The following is a 15,602-nucleotide window of genomic DNA, read 5'->3' on the forward strand; positions in this document are numbered from 1 at the left end:
CACCGCTGCCAAACTAGAAGCCGAGCCTCTTAAGCAATGACCCTTGACTGCGGCTGCTGACTCAGAGCTGACATTGTGCCAGGGATTGTAGGAGAAAGGAAATACTAAACATAATTTTGGTTGGGGAGCTGAAAGACAAGCTGGCACTGAGAAGCTACCGCAGACAGTCCAAGGGCGTTCCCAGCCTTTCACTTTCTCACCAGGAAAGTTCACTGGGGACCCAGCTAGAGAGTAAAGAGAACTCACCAGTGTTATTCTTTCGGTCCCTGCCCTAGCCACGCCCACTCCCATAACCTCTGACCTGCCCGTCGCCAACTTGGGACCCTTCCTCTTTCTGCTTCCTTGGCGTGCGCACGTGTTTTCACTGTCTCTCTCTTCTTTTATCTCTCCTCTCTCCTTTTATCTCTTCTTTCTTTCTTTCTTTCTCTCTTTCTTTCTTTCTTTCTTTCTTTCTTTCTTTCTTTCTCCCTCTTCCTTAATAAATACTTATGGCTATTTCCTGTGTTTACATGTCTGTAACCTATAAGGGGAGAGCAGATTCACTTCCAATTTGCCTGACACTACAAGGGGAAATGCCGAATGGATGTTTACCAGTCAGTTATCGGACCTTTTTAGCTGACGCTCCTGACCCTGCAGAACCTGATAAGAGATGGATGTGGGAGATACAGATACAGACTTTAGGTTTTGCTAAGTATAATGAAACTTTTCAAAAGGATATAAATATGCCCATCTCCTCTTGTATTCACAAATATGGGCATAAAGATCGATTTTGGGATTCCTCATTAACTAGATCTCCTATGTAGTTAACTTGTGGCTTTCCTAATGCTGCCACCAAATACAATCCAAAAGGAACCTCCTTAGAAGTTTGGGATTATTCAGCCTCTTCTGGGGATGGAAAATATAAGAAATATATTAAAAGCCATAGTAACAGATTTCATGGATATGAACCAAAAAATCTTTTAGGAGAAAAGATCAGGCGTTGGTTTTCTCCTGATTTTGTAGAACCAATTTGGGTAGCAAAAGCTCCGGATAGTAATGTCATTGTGATTCATAATGATTTGTTTAGACTTGTTGTTGCCGCCAATATGTTTTTAGAAAAGAGATCCGGCACCTCTAAAGTTCTTATGAAATTAGGGCTTATATATCATATCCTAATGCTTTGCTTTTAGGGCAGCAAATTCCTGTTAAGATCTCTCAAGTGGGTAAATCTTATCATGTAAACTGTTATTCTTGTAAACTGACTAATTGTGTTACCTCTGCTGAACCTAAGGATTTGAACGTTATGCTTATTGTTAGAAGACCTCCTTTTGCAATGTTACCTGTAGATTTGGGAGATGAACCATGGTACGATAACTCTGCATTAAGAGTATTAACTTCTTTGAATGATCTGATTCGACCAAGGAGATTTGCTGCTGCTCTCATCTTAGGAATTACAGCTTTGATTTCTATTTTAACTACCTTTGCAGTAGCTACTACTGCATTAATTCAGGAAATTCATACTGTTCATTATGTAAATGCTTTAAATAAAAATATTACTTTTGCTTTAATGGAACAAGCAAATATAAACACAAAATTAGAAGCAAAAATTAATCTGTTAAAAGAAATAATGCTGGCTTTGGGACAAGATGTAGCTAATCTTAAGACTTTACAGGAAACTAGATGCCATAGTGGATTTCAGTCAATTTGTGTTACTCCATTACCTTACAATACTTCTTTACCTTGGGATAAAATAAAGGCTCATCTTCAGGGGGTATGGAAAGATAGTGACATTACTCATGATTTGGGTGCCTTGCAGAAAGATATCTCAGCTATGAGTCAGGCTCATTTACAGATAGGAACTCTCAAATCATTGGCTAAAGAATTAGAATCTAACATGAGAGCCTTAAATCCTTTGGATTGGATCCAATATATTATTCTCATGACTGTCCTTGGTCTTTTAATAATTCTTGTCATTATCTTATTTCCTTGTCTTTTAAAATGTCTTTTCAGATCTGTTTCTACCATCAGGCAGGAAGTGTTCGAGTTTCATTTAAAAAATAAAAAACAGGGAACTGCCACATCCACGGCTGTCTCGCCTGTGTGACAAAATGCCTCTCAGGTGGTGGCCGTCTCAAAATGAGGGGCTCGTGCTTCTTGGAGCTTGGCACCCGGCGGTTCCCTGGCCTGGCAGTCTGCTCGAGTTGAGGTGCCTGATGGTTCCCTGGCAGTCTGCTCGAGTTGAGGTGCCTCATTAGCCTCAACGACCTCGTTCACTTTGTTCCTGGCGATGGTTTCTTGCATTGACTCCGCTATCCTTTCTTCTGTTCTATTTTTCTCTTGACAAAAACTTAATCTGTTCAGGGAACCAGGAAACATTCCTAACGGCTCCTTGAATACGGAGGAACTGATGCGTCAGTTCCCTCCCTTGATTCAGGCCATTAATGTTATGATTAAGACTCTGGCTCGCTCTCTGGGGGAATTTACAGATACCCTAAAACAGAAAGAGCTCATGATAGGAGATTTGGTAGAAGATGGGCAAATTATGAAGGAAAATGTATGGAATGGCATGAGTTACTGTTATTCTTAAAAAACGATTAGAGAGAGGCTACAAACGGTCCCCGGGTGGGCTGGCGGAGCCCGCCATGGGAAAGCGGCTACAGGAGGGCACGCTTCCTTGGCCCACGGTGGCGGCAGGTAACAGACACGTAAACACAGGAAAATAGCCATAAGTATTTATTAAGGAAGGGGGAGAAAGAAAGACAGAGAAAAGAGATAAAAGGAGAGAGGAGCGATAAAAGAAGAGAGAGACAGAGAAAACGTGTGCGCATGCTAAGGAAGCAGAAAGAGAGAGAGAGTCCCAAGATGGCGATGGGCGGGTCAGAGGTTATGGGAGTGGGCGTGGCTAGGGCAGGGACCCAAGAATAATATTCCCATATCTTGCTTTTGATAAAAAGCAAATTAGACACTTCAGTTTTGTTGCGGGAGGTCCTNGGGTCAGAGGTTATGGGAGTGGGCGTGGCTAGGGCAGGGACCCAAGAATAATAGTTACCATTTATGGAGAGGCTAGCCAGAATGAGAAACCCCTGGTGCATTTTAGATAGGAAAGAAAGGCAAGATATTCCTGATAACATGAAGTCAGACATTCAATATTGAAACAAACCCTGAGGGTGGAATCCTAAAGAATGATGTTTGGGTTACCTTGAGGGCAGATATGATTTAGGGCCATGAGGAACCACAGTTAAAGAATGGTGTTTGGGTTACCTTGGTTACCTTGAGGGAAGGTATGATTTAGGGCCATGAGAAAGCACAGTTAGTTAATGATATGAGACAAATTTCTAAGAAAAGCTCTGCCCACCTAGCCCTGACCACAAGACTTGTTAAAAATAATTAATTATCTGTGATCATTTTCTATGGAAACTTTTATGTCTGCCAACTTCCTTCTGTAATCTCTTAAAAGTGATGCTTGAATCTAATAAAGTGGCAGCAGATTCAAATCTCATTAGAGTTGTGTCTGTCTGTCATTCGCTGAATCCTGGGTTCTCCTGAGCCTTCACCCCTGTTCTCCCTGGTCTTCTATCTCCAAGAGTAGTCAGTCTGCGGCAAACAACTACCTGATTCTCGGCCTTTGCATCTGGAGACTAGGGGTCCACAGCCTCTACATCACTCTAATAAATCTACCTTTAATATTAGTCAGGGTCCTCTAGAGTCACAGAAATTATAGGATGAATCTCTTTCTCTTCTCCTCTCTTTTTCTTACAGGCTGAGTTGCTTGGTCCCAGGATGCTGGGTGCCATCTGGTCTTCTGTACGTGTTGGAATCCCCAAGACTCCAAGGCCAGTGAAGGGATGGACGTGCTAACAAGTCAAGGGCAAGCAGGCAAAGAAAGAACACATTCCCTTCCTTCTTCCCTTGTCCTTCTGTAGGCTTCCAGCAGAAGGTGTGGCCCCCGATTAAAGGTGTGCCTTCCAGCCTCAACGTCTGGACCCAGCCTCATGATCCATATCAAAGGATCAAAGGACTGTTGTCTTCTTACCTCGAGGTCTGGATCACAGTTGTGCCCTCTACTTCTAGACTACAGTTCATTCCAGATAAAGTCAGGCTGACAACCAAGAATAGCCCCCACAAATATATAGAGATCCATTCTATCAATTCTGTCCTTGAGAACCCTGGCTAATACAGATAGTTGCACCAGGAGTAGTTCTAGAGAAATACTTGTGGGGGAGAGAAAAGAAATGATCAAAATAGACTGTGTAAAAAAGTTCTTTTGTTTGTTTGTTTGTTTTTTGTTTTTAGAGACAGGGTTTCTCTGTGGCTTTGGAGCCTGTCTAGCTCTGTAGACCAGGCTGATCTCGAACTCACAGAGATCCGTCTGCCTCTGCCTCCAGAGTGCTGGGATTAAAGGCGTGCGCCACCATCGTCCGGCCAAAAAGTTCTTAAATAAAAAAAATGTTTGAGGTTTTCCAGGAGCTCTTGGGCATGCTTTTAGGCCCTGAGACAGAGTATTCCCCACAAGGGAAAAGTCGATTCACCATAGGAAAACTCAATCTTTGCAAGTAAAGTATTTTATCTATCTCTGCTACTCCCTCTAAATGCTTATCACCAGGGTTCAAGGCTAAGTCATTAAATGTCATTCAGTATAAGCGACACAGAGTGGCTGATGGGAAGTACCTGCTGGGAGATTAAACTGCATGAGGAAGCTTCTGCGCTGGGATTTTCCATTTGGAACTCAGATATAGGTACACACTTCTTCTACAGAACCTTCTGGGGAACCAATTCTGATGTCTCTTTCCAAAGATGTTCACGTTTTTGTAGGAACTTCAGGGTTTATTCTCAATGAGGGAGGACTATTGAGCTATCAGTGCGGACTAAGGGACGAGAGAACAGACTTTAGAGCCTGACTCCTTCAGTTTCCAGCCCAGCTCATCACTTGCAAGTTGAGTCAGTTCAATAAATCCCATAATCTCTTTGCATCTCAATTTCCTGTCTGTAAAATGGGACTTCCCTGCCTGTCACATGAGAGGAATAAAAGTATATGTCTATACAAATGCATGAACGTGAATTTATTTGTAATACCTGAATACTGCATACAGCTTAAACGGTTGCCACAAGACCAGAAATGAGCTACTGCATGAAGTAGTCTAAGAGTAATTATGAAAAGAAGCCAACACACATATGTATATGTGGTAATGTATGTATATGTGTTTGCATTCTGTGGTTTTATTTAGATGAAACTAGACAAATGTAAGTGAATATACAGTGGTTGCCTACAAGGGTTAAAAAGACTGGAAAAACTACAATGGGCAGGAGATTTGGGGATGGGGTGGAAGGGCATTGATGGATATACCACTTACTTTTATTACAGCGGTGCTTCTAATGTATACATGTAACAACTCATTAAATTATATTACTTTATGTGTGTGGTTTACTACATGTCAATTGTAAGTCGAGAAATCTTAAGACAAAGCAATCAAGGGCTAGTCATAGAAAGTGCTGTATAAATATAAAGTGCTTCAAAGAAGTGTCCCCATGGCACAGAGTGTCCAAAGGGATAATCACCCAACTATGGACAATAGTTTCCACTGAAAAGTATGATTTGGGAAAGGATACTGACAAGAAGATTTTAACTTTCTCTTCAAACCCTTCTGCATTTGAACTCACTGCTGAAAGTAAAATGAGGACTTGGGGATGTGGCTCTGTTGGCAGAGTCGTGCCTAGCATGCTTGAAGCCCTGGGGACAACAGCAGCACATAAAAACCAGGCCCGGAGTCACAGACCTGTGACCCCAGCACTTCAGAGGAGGAATCAGGGTCAGAAGTTCAAGGTCATCTTCAGATAAGTTTGAGGCCAGCCGGGAAGTCTGAAACCCCACGTCAAAAAACAAAAAGAAAGAGAGAGAGAGAGACAGAGAGAGAGAGAGAGAGAGAGAGACAGAGACAGAGACAGAGACAGAGAGAGAGAGACAGAGAGAGAGAGAGAGGAGGGAGGAGGAGGGAGGGAGGGAGGAAAGAAAGAAAGAAGAAAAGAAAGGAAGAAAGAAAAGACAAAAATGCCACATTTGGCATAAAAAAAGAAAATCTACTTTGCCTTTTGAGATGGTCTGAATGACAATGCCATAGTTTCAGGTGTCTGGATACTTGGTCCTCAGGTGGTGGCACTATGGTGAAGCCTTACTGGGGAAATACATCCTTGGGAGCAGGCTTTGACATAAAAGACATGCTCCAGTTGGCTGTCTCTGCTTCCAAGGTTCCCATTGAGGATATGAGTTCCCAGCTTCCTGTTCTGGCATTGTGCCTACAGCTGGCTGCTAGGCTTCCCCACCATGATGCACTTAGGTTTCTGGAAACCTAAACTAAAATAAACTCCTTCTTCTTTAAGTTGTTTTTGGTCATGGTGTTTTACCATAACAACAGCCTTACACAACAAAAACCCACCAGACATTTAAAACTGACGTTGCCAGCCTGCGGCTTGAAGCTTATAAGAATTCCTAAACCTACAAGAAACAAAGATAACAGGAAAAAAAAAAATAAGAAAAACAAGAGATTAGCAACATGGCATCAGTCCAACTGTGCTTCTATTGCGCCCTGCCCCAACAGTTACTAAGAACTTCCAACTATTTAGCAATTACAGTTAAAAACCAGTATTTGTCAGGAAGTTGAGGCCCTTGTTTTGAGGTACTCACCTGATTGTGAACCTTCCAGAAGCCCTTTGTGTAGAAATTGGGAAAAAACGGTAAACAGGTTCCATTCACCCAATCCTAAAGCCGACCTTCAGGAAAGCGCATAGCTTGTAGAAAGGGGCAAAGGGAGCTGTGGAAGGAAGCTGCTTAGGAGGTGTTCTAGTCACGAGAGATAAGGAAGGTTATGACAGTGGCGGCAGGCTTGGTTACCTCAGGCCTGAGTCCTCATGGACTTAGCTGTAGCGCCCCAGTGGGCAGCGCCCAATTTTAGCCAGATTGTGCCGGGTCAGAGTCTGCTTCCACAGTGGCCTCTAAGAAAGACAGAAAAGGAAACGGCAACACCGGACTTGTCACTGACCTAGGAATAGCTGTTACTGTCCAGAAATATGTCCACGGTGGAACTCGTCCGCAGCTGCAGCATTGGGAATAGCTGAATAGCTTCAGCGTGGAAATGACCCAATCGGCCATTCACTGAATATAGTTCATATATTCCCCTGCCATCAGGGTCCATGCTCAGAGCAGCTGCAGGCTACTCAGAGCAGAGGAAAAGAAGCCAAACAAGGAAACAGGCATGAAGGGGAAAGAAACAAAGTACAGTCATGCAGCATGCTGCAATTCACCTAGGCCACACATCGTATTATTTACTTAGATGGAATGTGGAATGTGCAGCCTCGGCAAAAGCAGAGGGACAGAGACTCTAGAGGAGTGGTTTGAGGGAGTAAGAGCAGAGAATGCGAGTGATTGCTAACAAATCCGTGGTGACATCGGGGTGAGGAAGCGCTCTGGAATCAGGTAGGGGAGGGTTGAACACACCAAAAACCACCAACCCACACATTTTAACAGCCACTGTTACGGGAATTGTGTCTCAACAAAATTGCTGTCGGATGGATGGAAAGAAATTGACATTGGATGCCATGCCAGACATTTTGGCATTTGCCCAGGGTTGTTACTCTTTCAGTCTGCTCTTCTCGCTTTGCCCAGTATTTTTACTTTCTGATCTAATAGATGACTATTATTTTAACAACTAAAGTTCTAAAGTCAGACTCTCCTGGATCCAAACCCAAACTCTTCCAGGAGGAACCTTGGGCAAAGCACTTTGACTGCACCTGCCCCTCCCCCAACAGCAATACTAATCAAAATAAGAAGGAAGACAATATCATTGGCACTGTTGAGATTCTTTAAATATTTTTACCCACTCAGTCCTCTGTTGTGGCACGAACACTTGCTAAGGCAATCAGATTTGTCAAGGAAGTGGTGTCACCAGGAAAGTGGCTCTGGAGAATTCCATGTGGGCTGGAACAGGTGATGGGGGGCCCGCAAATGGACAGGCAATCATGAGAAGAAAAAATAAAATTTGTTCCTTGTTGGGGACTGAGGACCACCAGACCCCGAATTTCTTGTAAACACTTCTTTTTCTCTGCTCTGAGCAGGCCCGCAGTTGCTCTGAGCACAAGACCCTGATGGCAGGGGAGTGGGTTCTGATGAGTCCTGGGAGCTGGGGCGTGGCTAGAGCCCTCTGTAAGCTGCCCCTGAGCACAATAAAGGGGCATGGTTGGCATTCTTGTCCAAAGGATGTTCCAATGGCCCCGTTTGTCTGTCTCTGTCTGTCTGTCCCTGTCTCTGTGTGTGTATGTTTTTAAATTTTCATCCTACTTCCCATAGCGCGTAGAGAGTCGAAACGGTGTAGTTTTACGGTTCCTTCTGTGTGATTAGCATATTGGTGTCTATTATATTATTTTGCCTGTTCATTTGTGCCTCGGAAATAATTACCAGTTAATAGGAATTAAAAATAACAACCATTTTCTAGAGATAAAAAACCCACTTTCCTTAGTCTTATGTATACATATAAGAAACATGTGTTGGTCAATAAAATAATTATCTTATTCCTATAGTAAACCTTCAGATTAATCTCCCTGCCCTTCACTTAAGAAACCTGGAAGTTTTTTCCCTCACGTGACTCTACCTTATTCCTCCGGTCAGGAATTCTCTGTCAGCATTCTACCACAGGAATGTTCCACAGAGCCTGGAAGGCCTTTAACCCCACCACTTAGGAGGTTTAAGGCATGCAGATGTCTGTGAGTTGGAGCCCAGCCTGAACTTTATAGGAACCCAGACCCATCAGGGTTCGTTTCACCGTGAGGCCTTGCACCCCTCCCCTGACAAAAAGTTTCGTGATGTATCTCGTTTCTCCCCTACAGATCCCAATTTAACACTAATGCTGAATGATCAGGTTTAATACTGTGCTGTTGGTGAGCATGCACGCGGGTATCTGTGCACAAGCGGTTCCAAGCATTCAGCGATTTCCGAGGCGCACACAGAAAGCCGACTGGCTAAGTCCTGAATTCACGCATTTGCAGAGTAGATCAGCAGTGACCTCGGACCGCTGGGCTCTTGGTCGCAACCGGGCTGCGCAGATAAGTCTGTCGCTGGGCCGCCTCCCGGGTTAGCGGAGCAGGTGCACCGGCGAGTCAACCCACTTCAGTCCCGCACGCGTTCCCGTCCTGCCCCGCGGCCCTTCATTGAGGAGTCCCGTGCCCCCCCACCCCCGCCCGCGATCACGTGAAAGAGGCGTGCGGGTCTCGTGACGTCACGCGGTCTCACCCAATAGAAGCTTCTGTTTATGTAAGGACGTCGGACTCCTCGGGACTCGGGCTGCGCAGTCGGGTGGAGGTCGCCGAATCGCGGACGGCGCCGGGAGGGTTCGCCGGTGGCCCTTCCGCAGCTGCGGCTCCGCCCGCTCGCCCGGCGTCCCTCTCGGCCCACGCCTCTGCCCGTGGCGGGCCGCCGGCTCCGCGTCCCGCCTCTGCGCCCGGAGGACATGCTGAAGAGAGGATGAGCCAGAGGGACACGCTGGTGCATCTGTTTGCCGGGGGGTAGGTCGGTGGGGCGCGCGGGGTGCAGGCTGCGGGCGGGACCGCGCGGGCCCACGGAGGCCACGCCGGGCCTGGGCGTGAGTCGCGGCCTAGCTTGGCGGTTGTGCGCGGGCGGCAGCTGAGGCTCACGGACCCCGGCCTCGCCTAGGAGGCTCGGCCTGGAGACAAAATGGGAGCCGCCTCGGCCGGCCTCCTCGCCCCGCGCTCCTGGGCCTCACGTCGCCCACGTTCGCGGGCGACCTTGTTTCCGGCTGCCCTGCGCGCTTGCTGCTGCTGCTGCTGCTGGTGGCGTCGCAGCCGTCGGGGAAGGCGTTGTTGTGCTCTCACCCGCGGTACCTGGAGGTTGTTTCCAGCTCTGGGAAATTTTTTTTTCCTCTAGCTTGTCCCGGTTGCGGGAGATGGTGCAAAGCGGCAGTGACTTTGAAGACCTTTCTCTTGTTATTTTTATTTATTTTGCGGGAAATCAGCCCCCCAGCACTGGCCGCTTTGGAGAAGGGCTGAGTTGAGAGAAGTCATGCACTTAGATGAATATTTAACTATATATGTGCACAGGATTAGGATGGAGCCTGAAGTCTGGTTTGCTGATCCACAGCCATTCTGCTGAGCCAACTTTCTTCCTCCATTCGAGATGTTCTTTCCCTATTATTTAGATAAATAGAACAACGTTAAGATTTTTATCAGTACGATTATAACCTTGTCATAAAAATAACTATGGTGGATTAACTTTCTAATCTACTCAGCAGAATAAAATAGTCACAAACCCCAAGGGTTTGATTTTGGATCAGTCACTTTAAGAATATCAAAGGAATACATATGCATTCTCTTCGTGGTTGTGTGCTTTGACTTAATATATGGGGATACTATTGCTGATAATGACAGTACTTTTCTTAGCACACATTTAATTCAGCAGTTATTATTCTCCCGTTTTGAACCGTTCTCTACTCTGGCGTTAAAGCAACTGCTAATTTTGGGAGAACCCGTTTGCTTTTCCTGTTTCTGAAATGTTTACTACCAGTAAGTCTCTGCTGTACCTGAACTTTGCACATGCTAAGCAAGCTCTTCCACCACAGGGCTCTATCCCTGGCCTTTAAGACATTTTAGTAAACTCTGTGTATTGAAGGGGAGGAGGTAAGGGGAAGTAAAGATGTATTCTCCTGAAGTTATTGGATTTCCACTTGTAATTAGATCTTGTAGCTACACCTGGTGCAAGGTAGAAGCCCCATAGATGTAGTTCAGGCTGGCCCTTTGAATTTGAATTAAGAATAGACAAAACTCTTTCATCTTGACCACTTCACCTATAAGGCAAAGTTGATGTCTTCTCTAAGGCAGGACCTTCTGTGGCTCCTGTGTTTAGGTTTCGTGTTTTGCAAGTTTTGTTAAAGCTAGAGCACACGTGTATATGAAATAAATGTTAGCACAAATGCATTAGTTTTTCAGCTTGTACTGGGATCATCACCTTGTGTTTGTTAATACTTAGGAATTTAGACCATTTAGGGGTCTTTTTGGTTTTGGGGGTTTTTGTTGTTGTTGTTGAGAACTGGAATGGAGGATTTTTATGGGATCCAAAAATATCAGTTTGTTCCCTCCTTCCCGAAGAAGTCTAGTATGTGCACAGTAGAATGTTAAGTGGGACAAGATACAGTGTTTTTGCTTGTAAATTCTCTCCTTTTGCATCTCATTTCGACTTCATATTTATATAGAGTGAATGTCTAAGTGATTTAGCATACTCCTCACAGAAATAGTGGAGTGATAGGTGAGACAGCAAAGGTCCTTTTGATCAAAATAGAGAAAAATATGCTAATGTAAAAAAATTCTCTTCCCTATGGTCAAACATTTTCATACAAGTAAATGAGGAATAAATAATTATAAAAGTCTTGATGATTCAATAATACATAAATTCTGTTGTGCATCATATTCTGGCAGTGTTGTGTGTGATAAACATAGAGATACGAGGCAGGCTATGTTGGAAATGTTCTTAATTAAAAATGTCCAATTTGTGTACCAAGTTTGCATGTTTTTGATAATGATTTGGTGTGTTCTTTGTAAGTGCTAAGTTTATCATTACAGGATTCTGTCCACACTAGGAGCTGTAAGATTTATTTTACCGCACAGAAGAGGTGTGTCTTTGTAGCCTATGTCTTGGCTTCCTCGCATGGTGTTCCTCGGAATGCGCTCAGCATACCTTAAAAGAACCAAGAAGAACCTTTCATGGTGACATTTATTCTTAGGCAAGGGTTTCTTCACCCAGGGGCCTGTTAGCGCCTGTCCTGGTGACTTAAAATGGTGTATGTTGTGCACTTCAGGATCCCAGAAGATTTTTACTAGGGGCTGTGCTGTTAATAGGAACATTTGAAACAGCCTGGACCTTGGTTCTGAATGACATTCTCACCTGCTTAACCCATGCTTTCTTTAAGGCACCCTTTGATCTCATTACTCGTTTTCTAGAGTTAATATTCAGGATTTGTAAGGGCATTTGTTGGGTTAATTGAGTTACAGAGACGGATCCTGGTAGCTGTGAAGAAGAGAATGTTAAGGTTTAGTTTCTACTCTACCTCAGATGCTGTGTGTCTGTTCATAGACATAAGTACTATAAAGACAACTTTCTCAAGTTACTTATTTGTTGAGTAATATTGTGATTTTTTTTTTGGTTGCGAAATTATTTCACCTGGCTCCTTGTACCTGGCTCCTTGTAAGAACAGGTCAGAAGTAGAAGTTTAATGAGGTTTATTTGTATTATACTATGCCCATAATTTTTTTACTGTTCTCATTTTCTTCCATCTTTTCTATTTTTCTGTGGAGTTTTCGGGGTTTTTTTGTGATTTTTTTTTTTTTTTTTGGTTTTTCGAGACAGGGTTTCTCTGTAGCTTTGGAGCCTGTCCTGGAACTCCCTTTGTAGACCAGGCTGGCCTCGAACTCACAGAGATCCGCCTGCCTCTGCCTCCCGAGTGCTGGGATTAAAGGCGTGCGCCACCACTGCCCGGCCTGTGATTTATTTTTGTGTGGCTGGAAAAATAGCTCAGTGGTTAAGAACACTTCTTGTTCTTGGAAAGGACCCAGATTTTGATTCTCAGCACCCATACGGGTAGCTCACAACCATCTGAAACCCTAGTTCCAGGGGATCTTACAGACACAGTACAAAACACTCACATACATGAATAAAACTTAAAATTATATACACACACACACACACACGCATGTATGTGCACCACATGTGTGCTGGAACCCATGCAGGCCAATCAAAAGAGGGCATCAGAGTACTCTAGTGATGGTGCGCACCTTTAATCCCAGCACTCTGGGGGCAGAGGCAGGCAGATCTCTGTGAGTTCAAGGCCAGCCTGGTCTACAGAGGGAGTTCCAGACAGCCAAAGCTACACAGAGAAATCCTGTCTTGACAAAAGAGAAAAAGAATAAGATGAAGAAGACAGCTTCAGATATCCTGGAACTGGAGGAACACACAGTTGTGGGTCGCTATTTAGGTGCTGGAACTGAACCCAAGTCCTCTGCAAGAGCAGCAAATGCTCTTAACCACTGAGCCATGTCCCCAGTTCCATCCTGTGTCTACTTAGACCTTTTGGGCTGCGATAACAAAATACCATAAATCAGGTGGCATCTAGAAAGTTAATATTTATTTGCTCCAGGTCTAGAGCCTTGAGAGTCCAGGTGAGCAGATTGCATGCCTGCCTAGAGAGGACCTACTTCCTCCGACTTCATTCTCAGTCTCAAATGGTGAAAGGGGCAGCACTCCTTTATGTCATAAAGCTCTGTTTCAGTACCTAGTCACTTCCCCCAAACCCAGCCCTTCTTCTCAGTGCTGTCACCTCTTAGGGGGTTGGATTTGAACCTATGAATGGGGAGGCAGATGTCTTAAACATTGAGATATACTCTCCTGTGAGAAATTCACTCTAATGGATTGGAAAACTAAGGGAAGTTACTTATTCTGTTTTGTTAGCTGTTTCCCTGTAGAGAGTTAGCTTGGCACAGCAAGGGGTAGTGTTGGAGCTGGGGCAGTAGCAACTCCTTTGAATTCCCAAGAACTCTTCTGGTGGTCCGGCCATTCTAAGTGGAGTTCACAAAAATAGTATGATGTTGTTTGCTTTCACAGATGTGTTGGCATTTGTGCTGCTAGTCTGTGTAAAGGTAGTCTGTTCATTTAGGAACAGAGTCTTTTAGGTTCGTACAGGGGCTAGGGAGTGCCTACTGTCCAAGCATGGAGACTTAAGTTCAGATCTCCAAAGTAGACGAGCCAGATGAGCCTGGTGGCGCATGCTCTTGGTCCCAGCACTCAGGAGACAGAGGCAAGCAGATCTCCGAGTTTGAGGTCAGCTGGTCTATATAATTAATGAGATCCTGTCTCAAAGAAGAAAAGAAACTAGAAGAACCAAAAAATAGGTTCTGAAACCAAGTGCAGCAAGAAAGACATACAGATTAAGCTAAAGAGCTCTTAGTCACTGGATCTGATCTGATTGGAGAATTTAGTGATTTTGATTAGTTGTTAAAAATGTGAAGGGAAGCAAATAGACTTGGTTTGTTCATTTGTTTGTTTGTTTTTCAAGACAGGGTTTCTCTGTAGCTTTGGAGCCTGTCCTGAAACTCGCTCTATTAGACCAGGCTGGCCTCGAACTCACAGCATGCTTCTGCCTCCTGAGTGCTGGGATTAAAGGCATATGCCACCACCACCTACCTGAAAATTTACTTTTTCAAAATAATCATGTTTCCTCGTGCATATTTTGTCTCCATAGTGGACTTTTTTAGTCCTTAGTCTGGTACTATATAACTTTATCTTGATCTGTGTGTTAGTGTCCAGCCACACATCTATGTTTACCTAACCAGCTGGTCAGCATTTTTCTGATTCGGGTATTATTATTATTCTTTATTTTGCTGTAGCCTTCAAAGTAAGAATAGTCTTTTTAATTTTTTCCTGAACCAGAAATATCACAAATACCCCTTTCACTTCAACAATTTATTTAGTTTTTCATGGTAATCTATCACTGTATAGGATAATCTATCACTTGATAGCCATTTTGAAAAGGTGTGTTTCTTGCCTTAAATACTAAAGATTTGATGATAATGCTCAGTCTGTAGTATTGGTTAACAAATTAAACTATAAAAGAAAAAGTTGGGGTTAAAATTCCTTAATGAAGTTTATAGGATTTTAGAGGTGACCCACATGTTTTATTATTGTTTGTTTGTTTGGTCCTTCCCCCCACCCCCAGACAGTTTCTTTGTGTAGCTTTGGATCCTGTCCTGGAACTCACTCTGTAGACCAGGCTGGTCTCAAACTCACAGAGACCTAGGATTAAAGGCATGTGCCACCACCACCCCGCTGACCCACATGTTTTAAAATACAAAAAAACCTTAAGATAAATTAACATTTTCATGAACTGTTTTTTAGTGTTGTTTCTCATGAAATGGTGTGTTACTTGGAAACAGAAAAATGGGTCAACTTGTTCATTCTGCTTTTACAAAGATAAACTGCATAAACTGCATTTGTTTGAGGAAATAGGTTTCTGTAAAGATTAAGAAAGATGAATTTCCAAGCATCTGTTAAAATGTGTACTCCAGCCAGATTTGTGGACCTACTTAGGAAATACTTTGCACACTTCCTTGCCTGTCCAACAGGTGTTGTGGCTCAGGCATGCTCGGAACCTCAGACTGAAGGCAACCTATGTCTGACAGTCAAAGTCTTGGAATCTGTTCTGTTCCATGGTCCTCCCTTTCCTTCAGCAGAATCTTGAAAGTTCTTAGGTTCCTATGTGTGCCCCCCCCACATACGCCTCAATTTGGTTAGTAAAAGTTCTTTATAGACTGTGAAACTGGTCCTAGTGATTCAGCTGTTTGAGACTATAGGACTGTATTTGAAACTGTATACGTGGCAGGTTCAAGATTCTTAGCAGCATGGTTGAAATGGATCTGCTTGCTACTTCACTGCTGTTTAGTGAAAACTTCCCCTTTGCCTCCCCCACCCCCTCACCCTCAGCTTACAGTCCTTTGTGCCCTGTGGTAAAGTTGCAAGGGAGAACACTTTGAAGCTGTCAGTCTCACAAGATGTTTGCAGTTTTTGAGTTCTGTGCTTT

The 15,602-nt window shown here is 43.9% G+C and overlaps 1 protein-coding gene across 1 annotated transcript in view; it reads left to right on the forward strand.

Moving 5' to 3' along the window:
• The first annotated feature begins 9,197 nt into the window (after positions 1–9,197).
• The window catches only part of Slc25a36 (solute carrier family 25 member 36), a 32,307-nt gene continuing 25,902 nt past the window's right edge, over positions 9,198–15,602 (forward strand). Inside the window, exon 1 of the mRNA XM_050157297.1 lies at positions 9,198–9,528. Coding sequence (XP_050013254.1) covers positions 9,488–9,528 — 41 coding nt within the window. The 5' untranslated portion in view covers positions 9,198–9,487. The remainder of the gene's footprint in view (positions 9,529–15,602) is intronic.

This window comes from Alexandromys fortis, unplaced genomic scaffold (genome assembly GCF_014885135.2).
Source record: "Alexandromys fortis isolate MF-2015 unplaced genomic scaffold, M_Fortis_MF-2015_v1.1 scaffold_85, whole genome shotgun sequence".
Classification (NCBI taxonomy): Eukaryota; Metazoa; Chordata; class Mammalia; order Rodentia; family Cricetidae; genus Alexandromys; species Alexandromys fortis.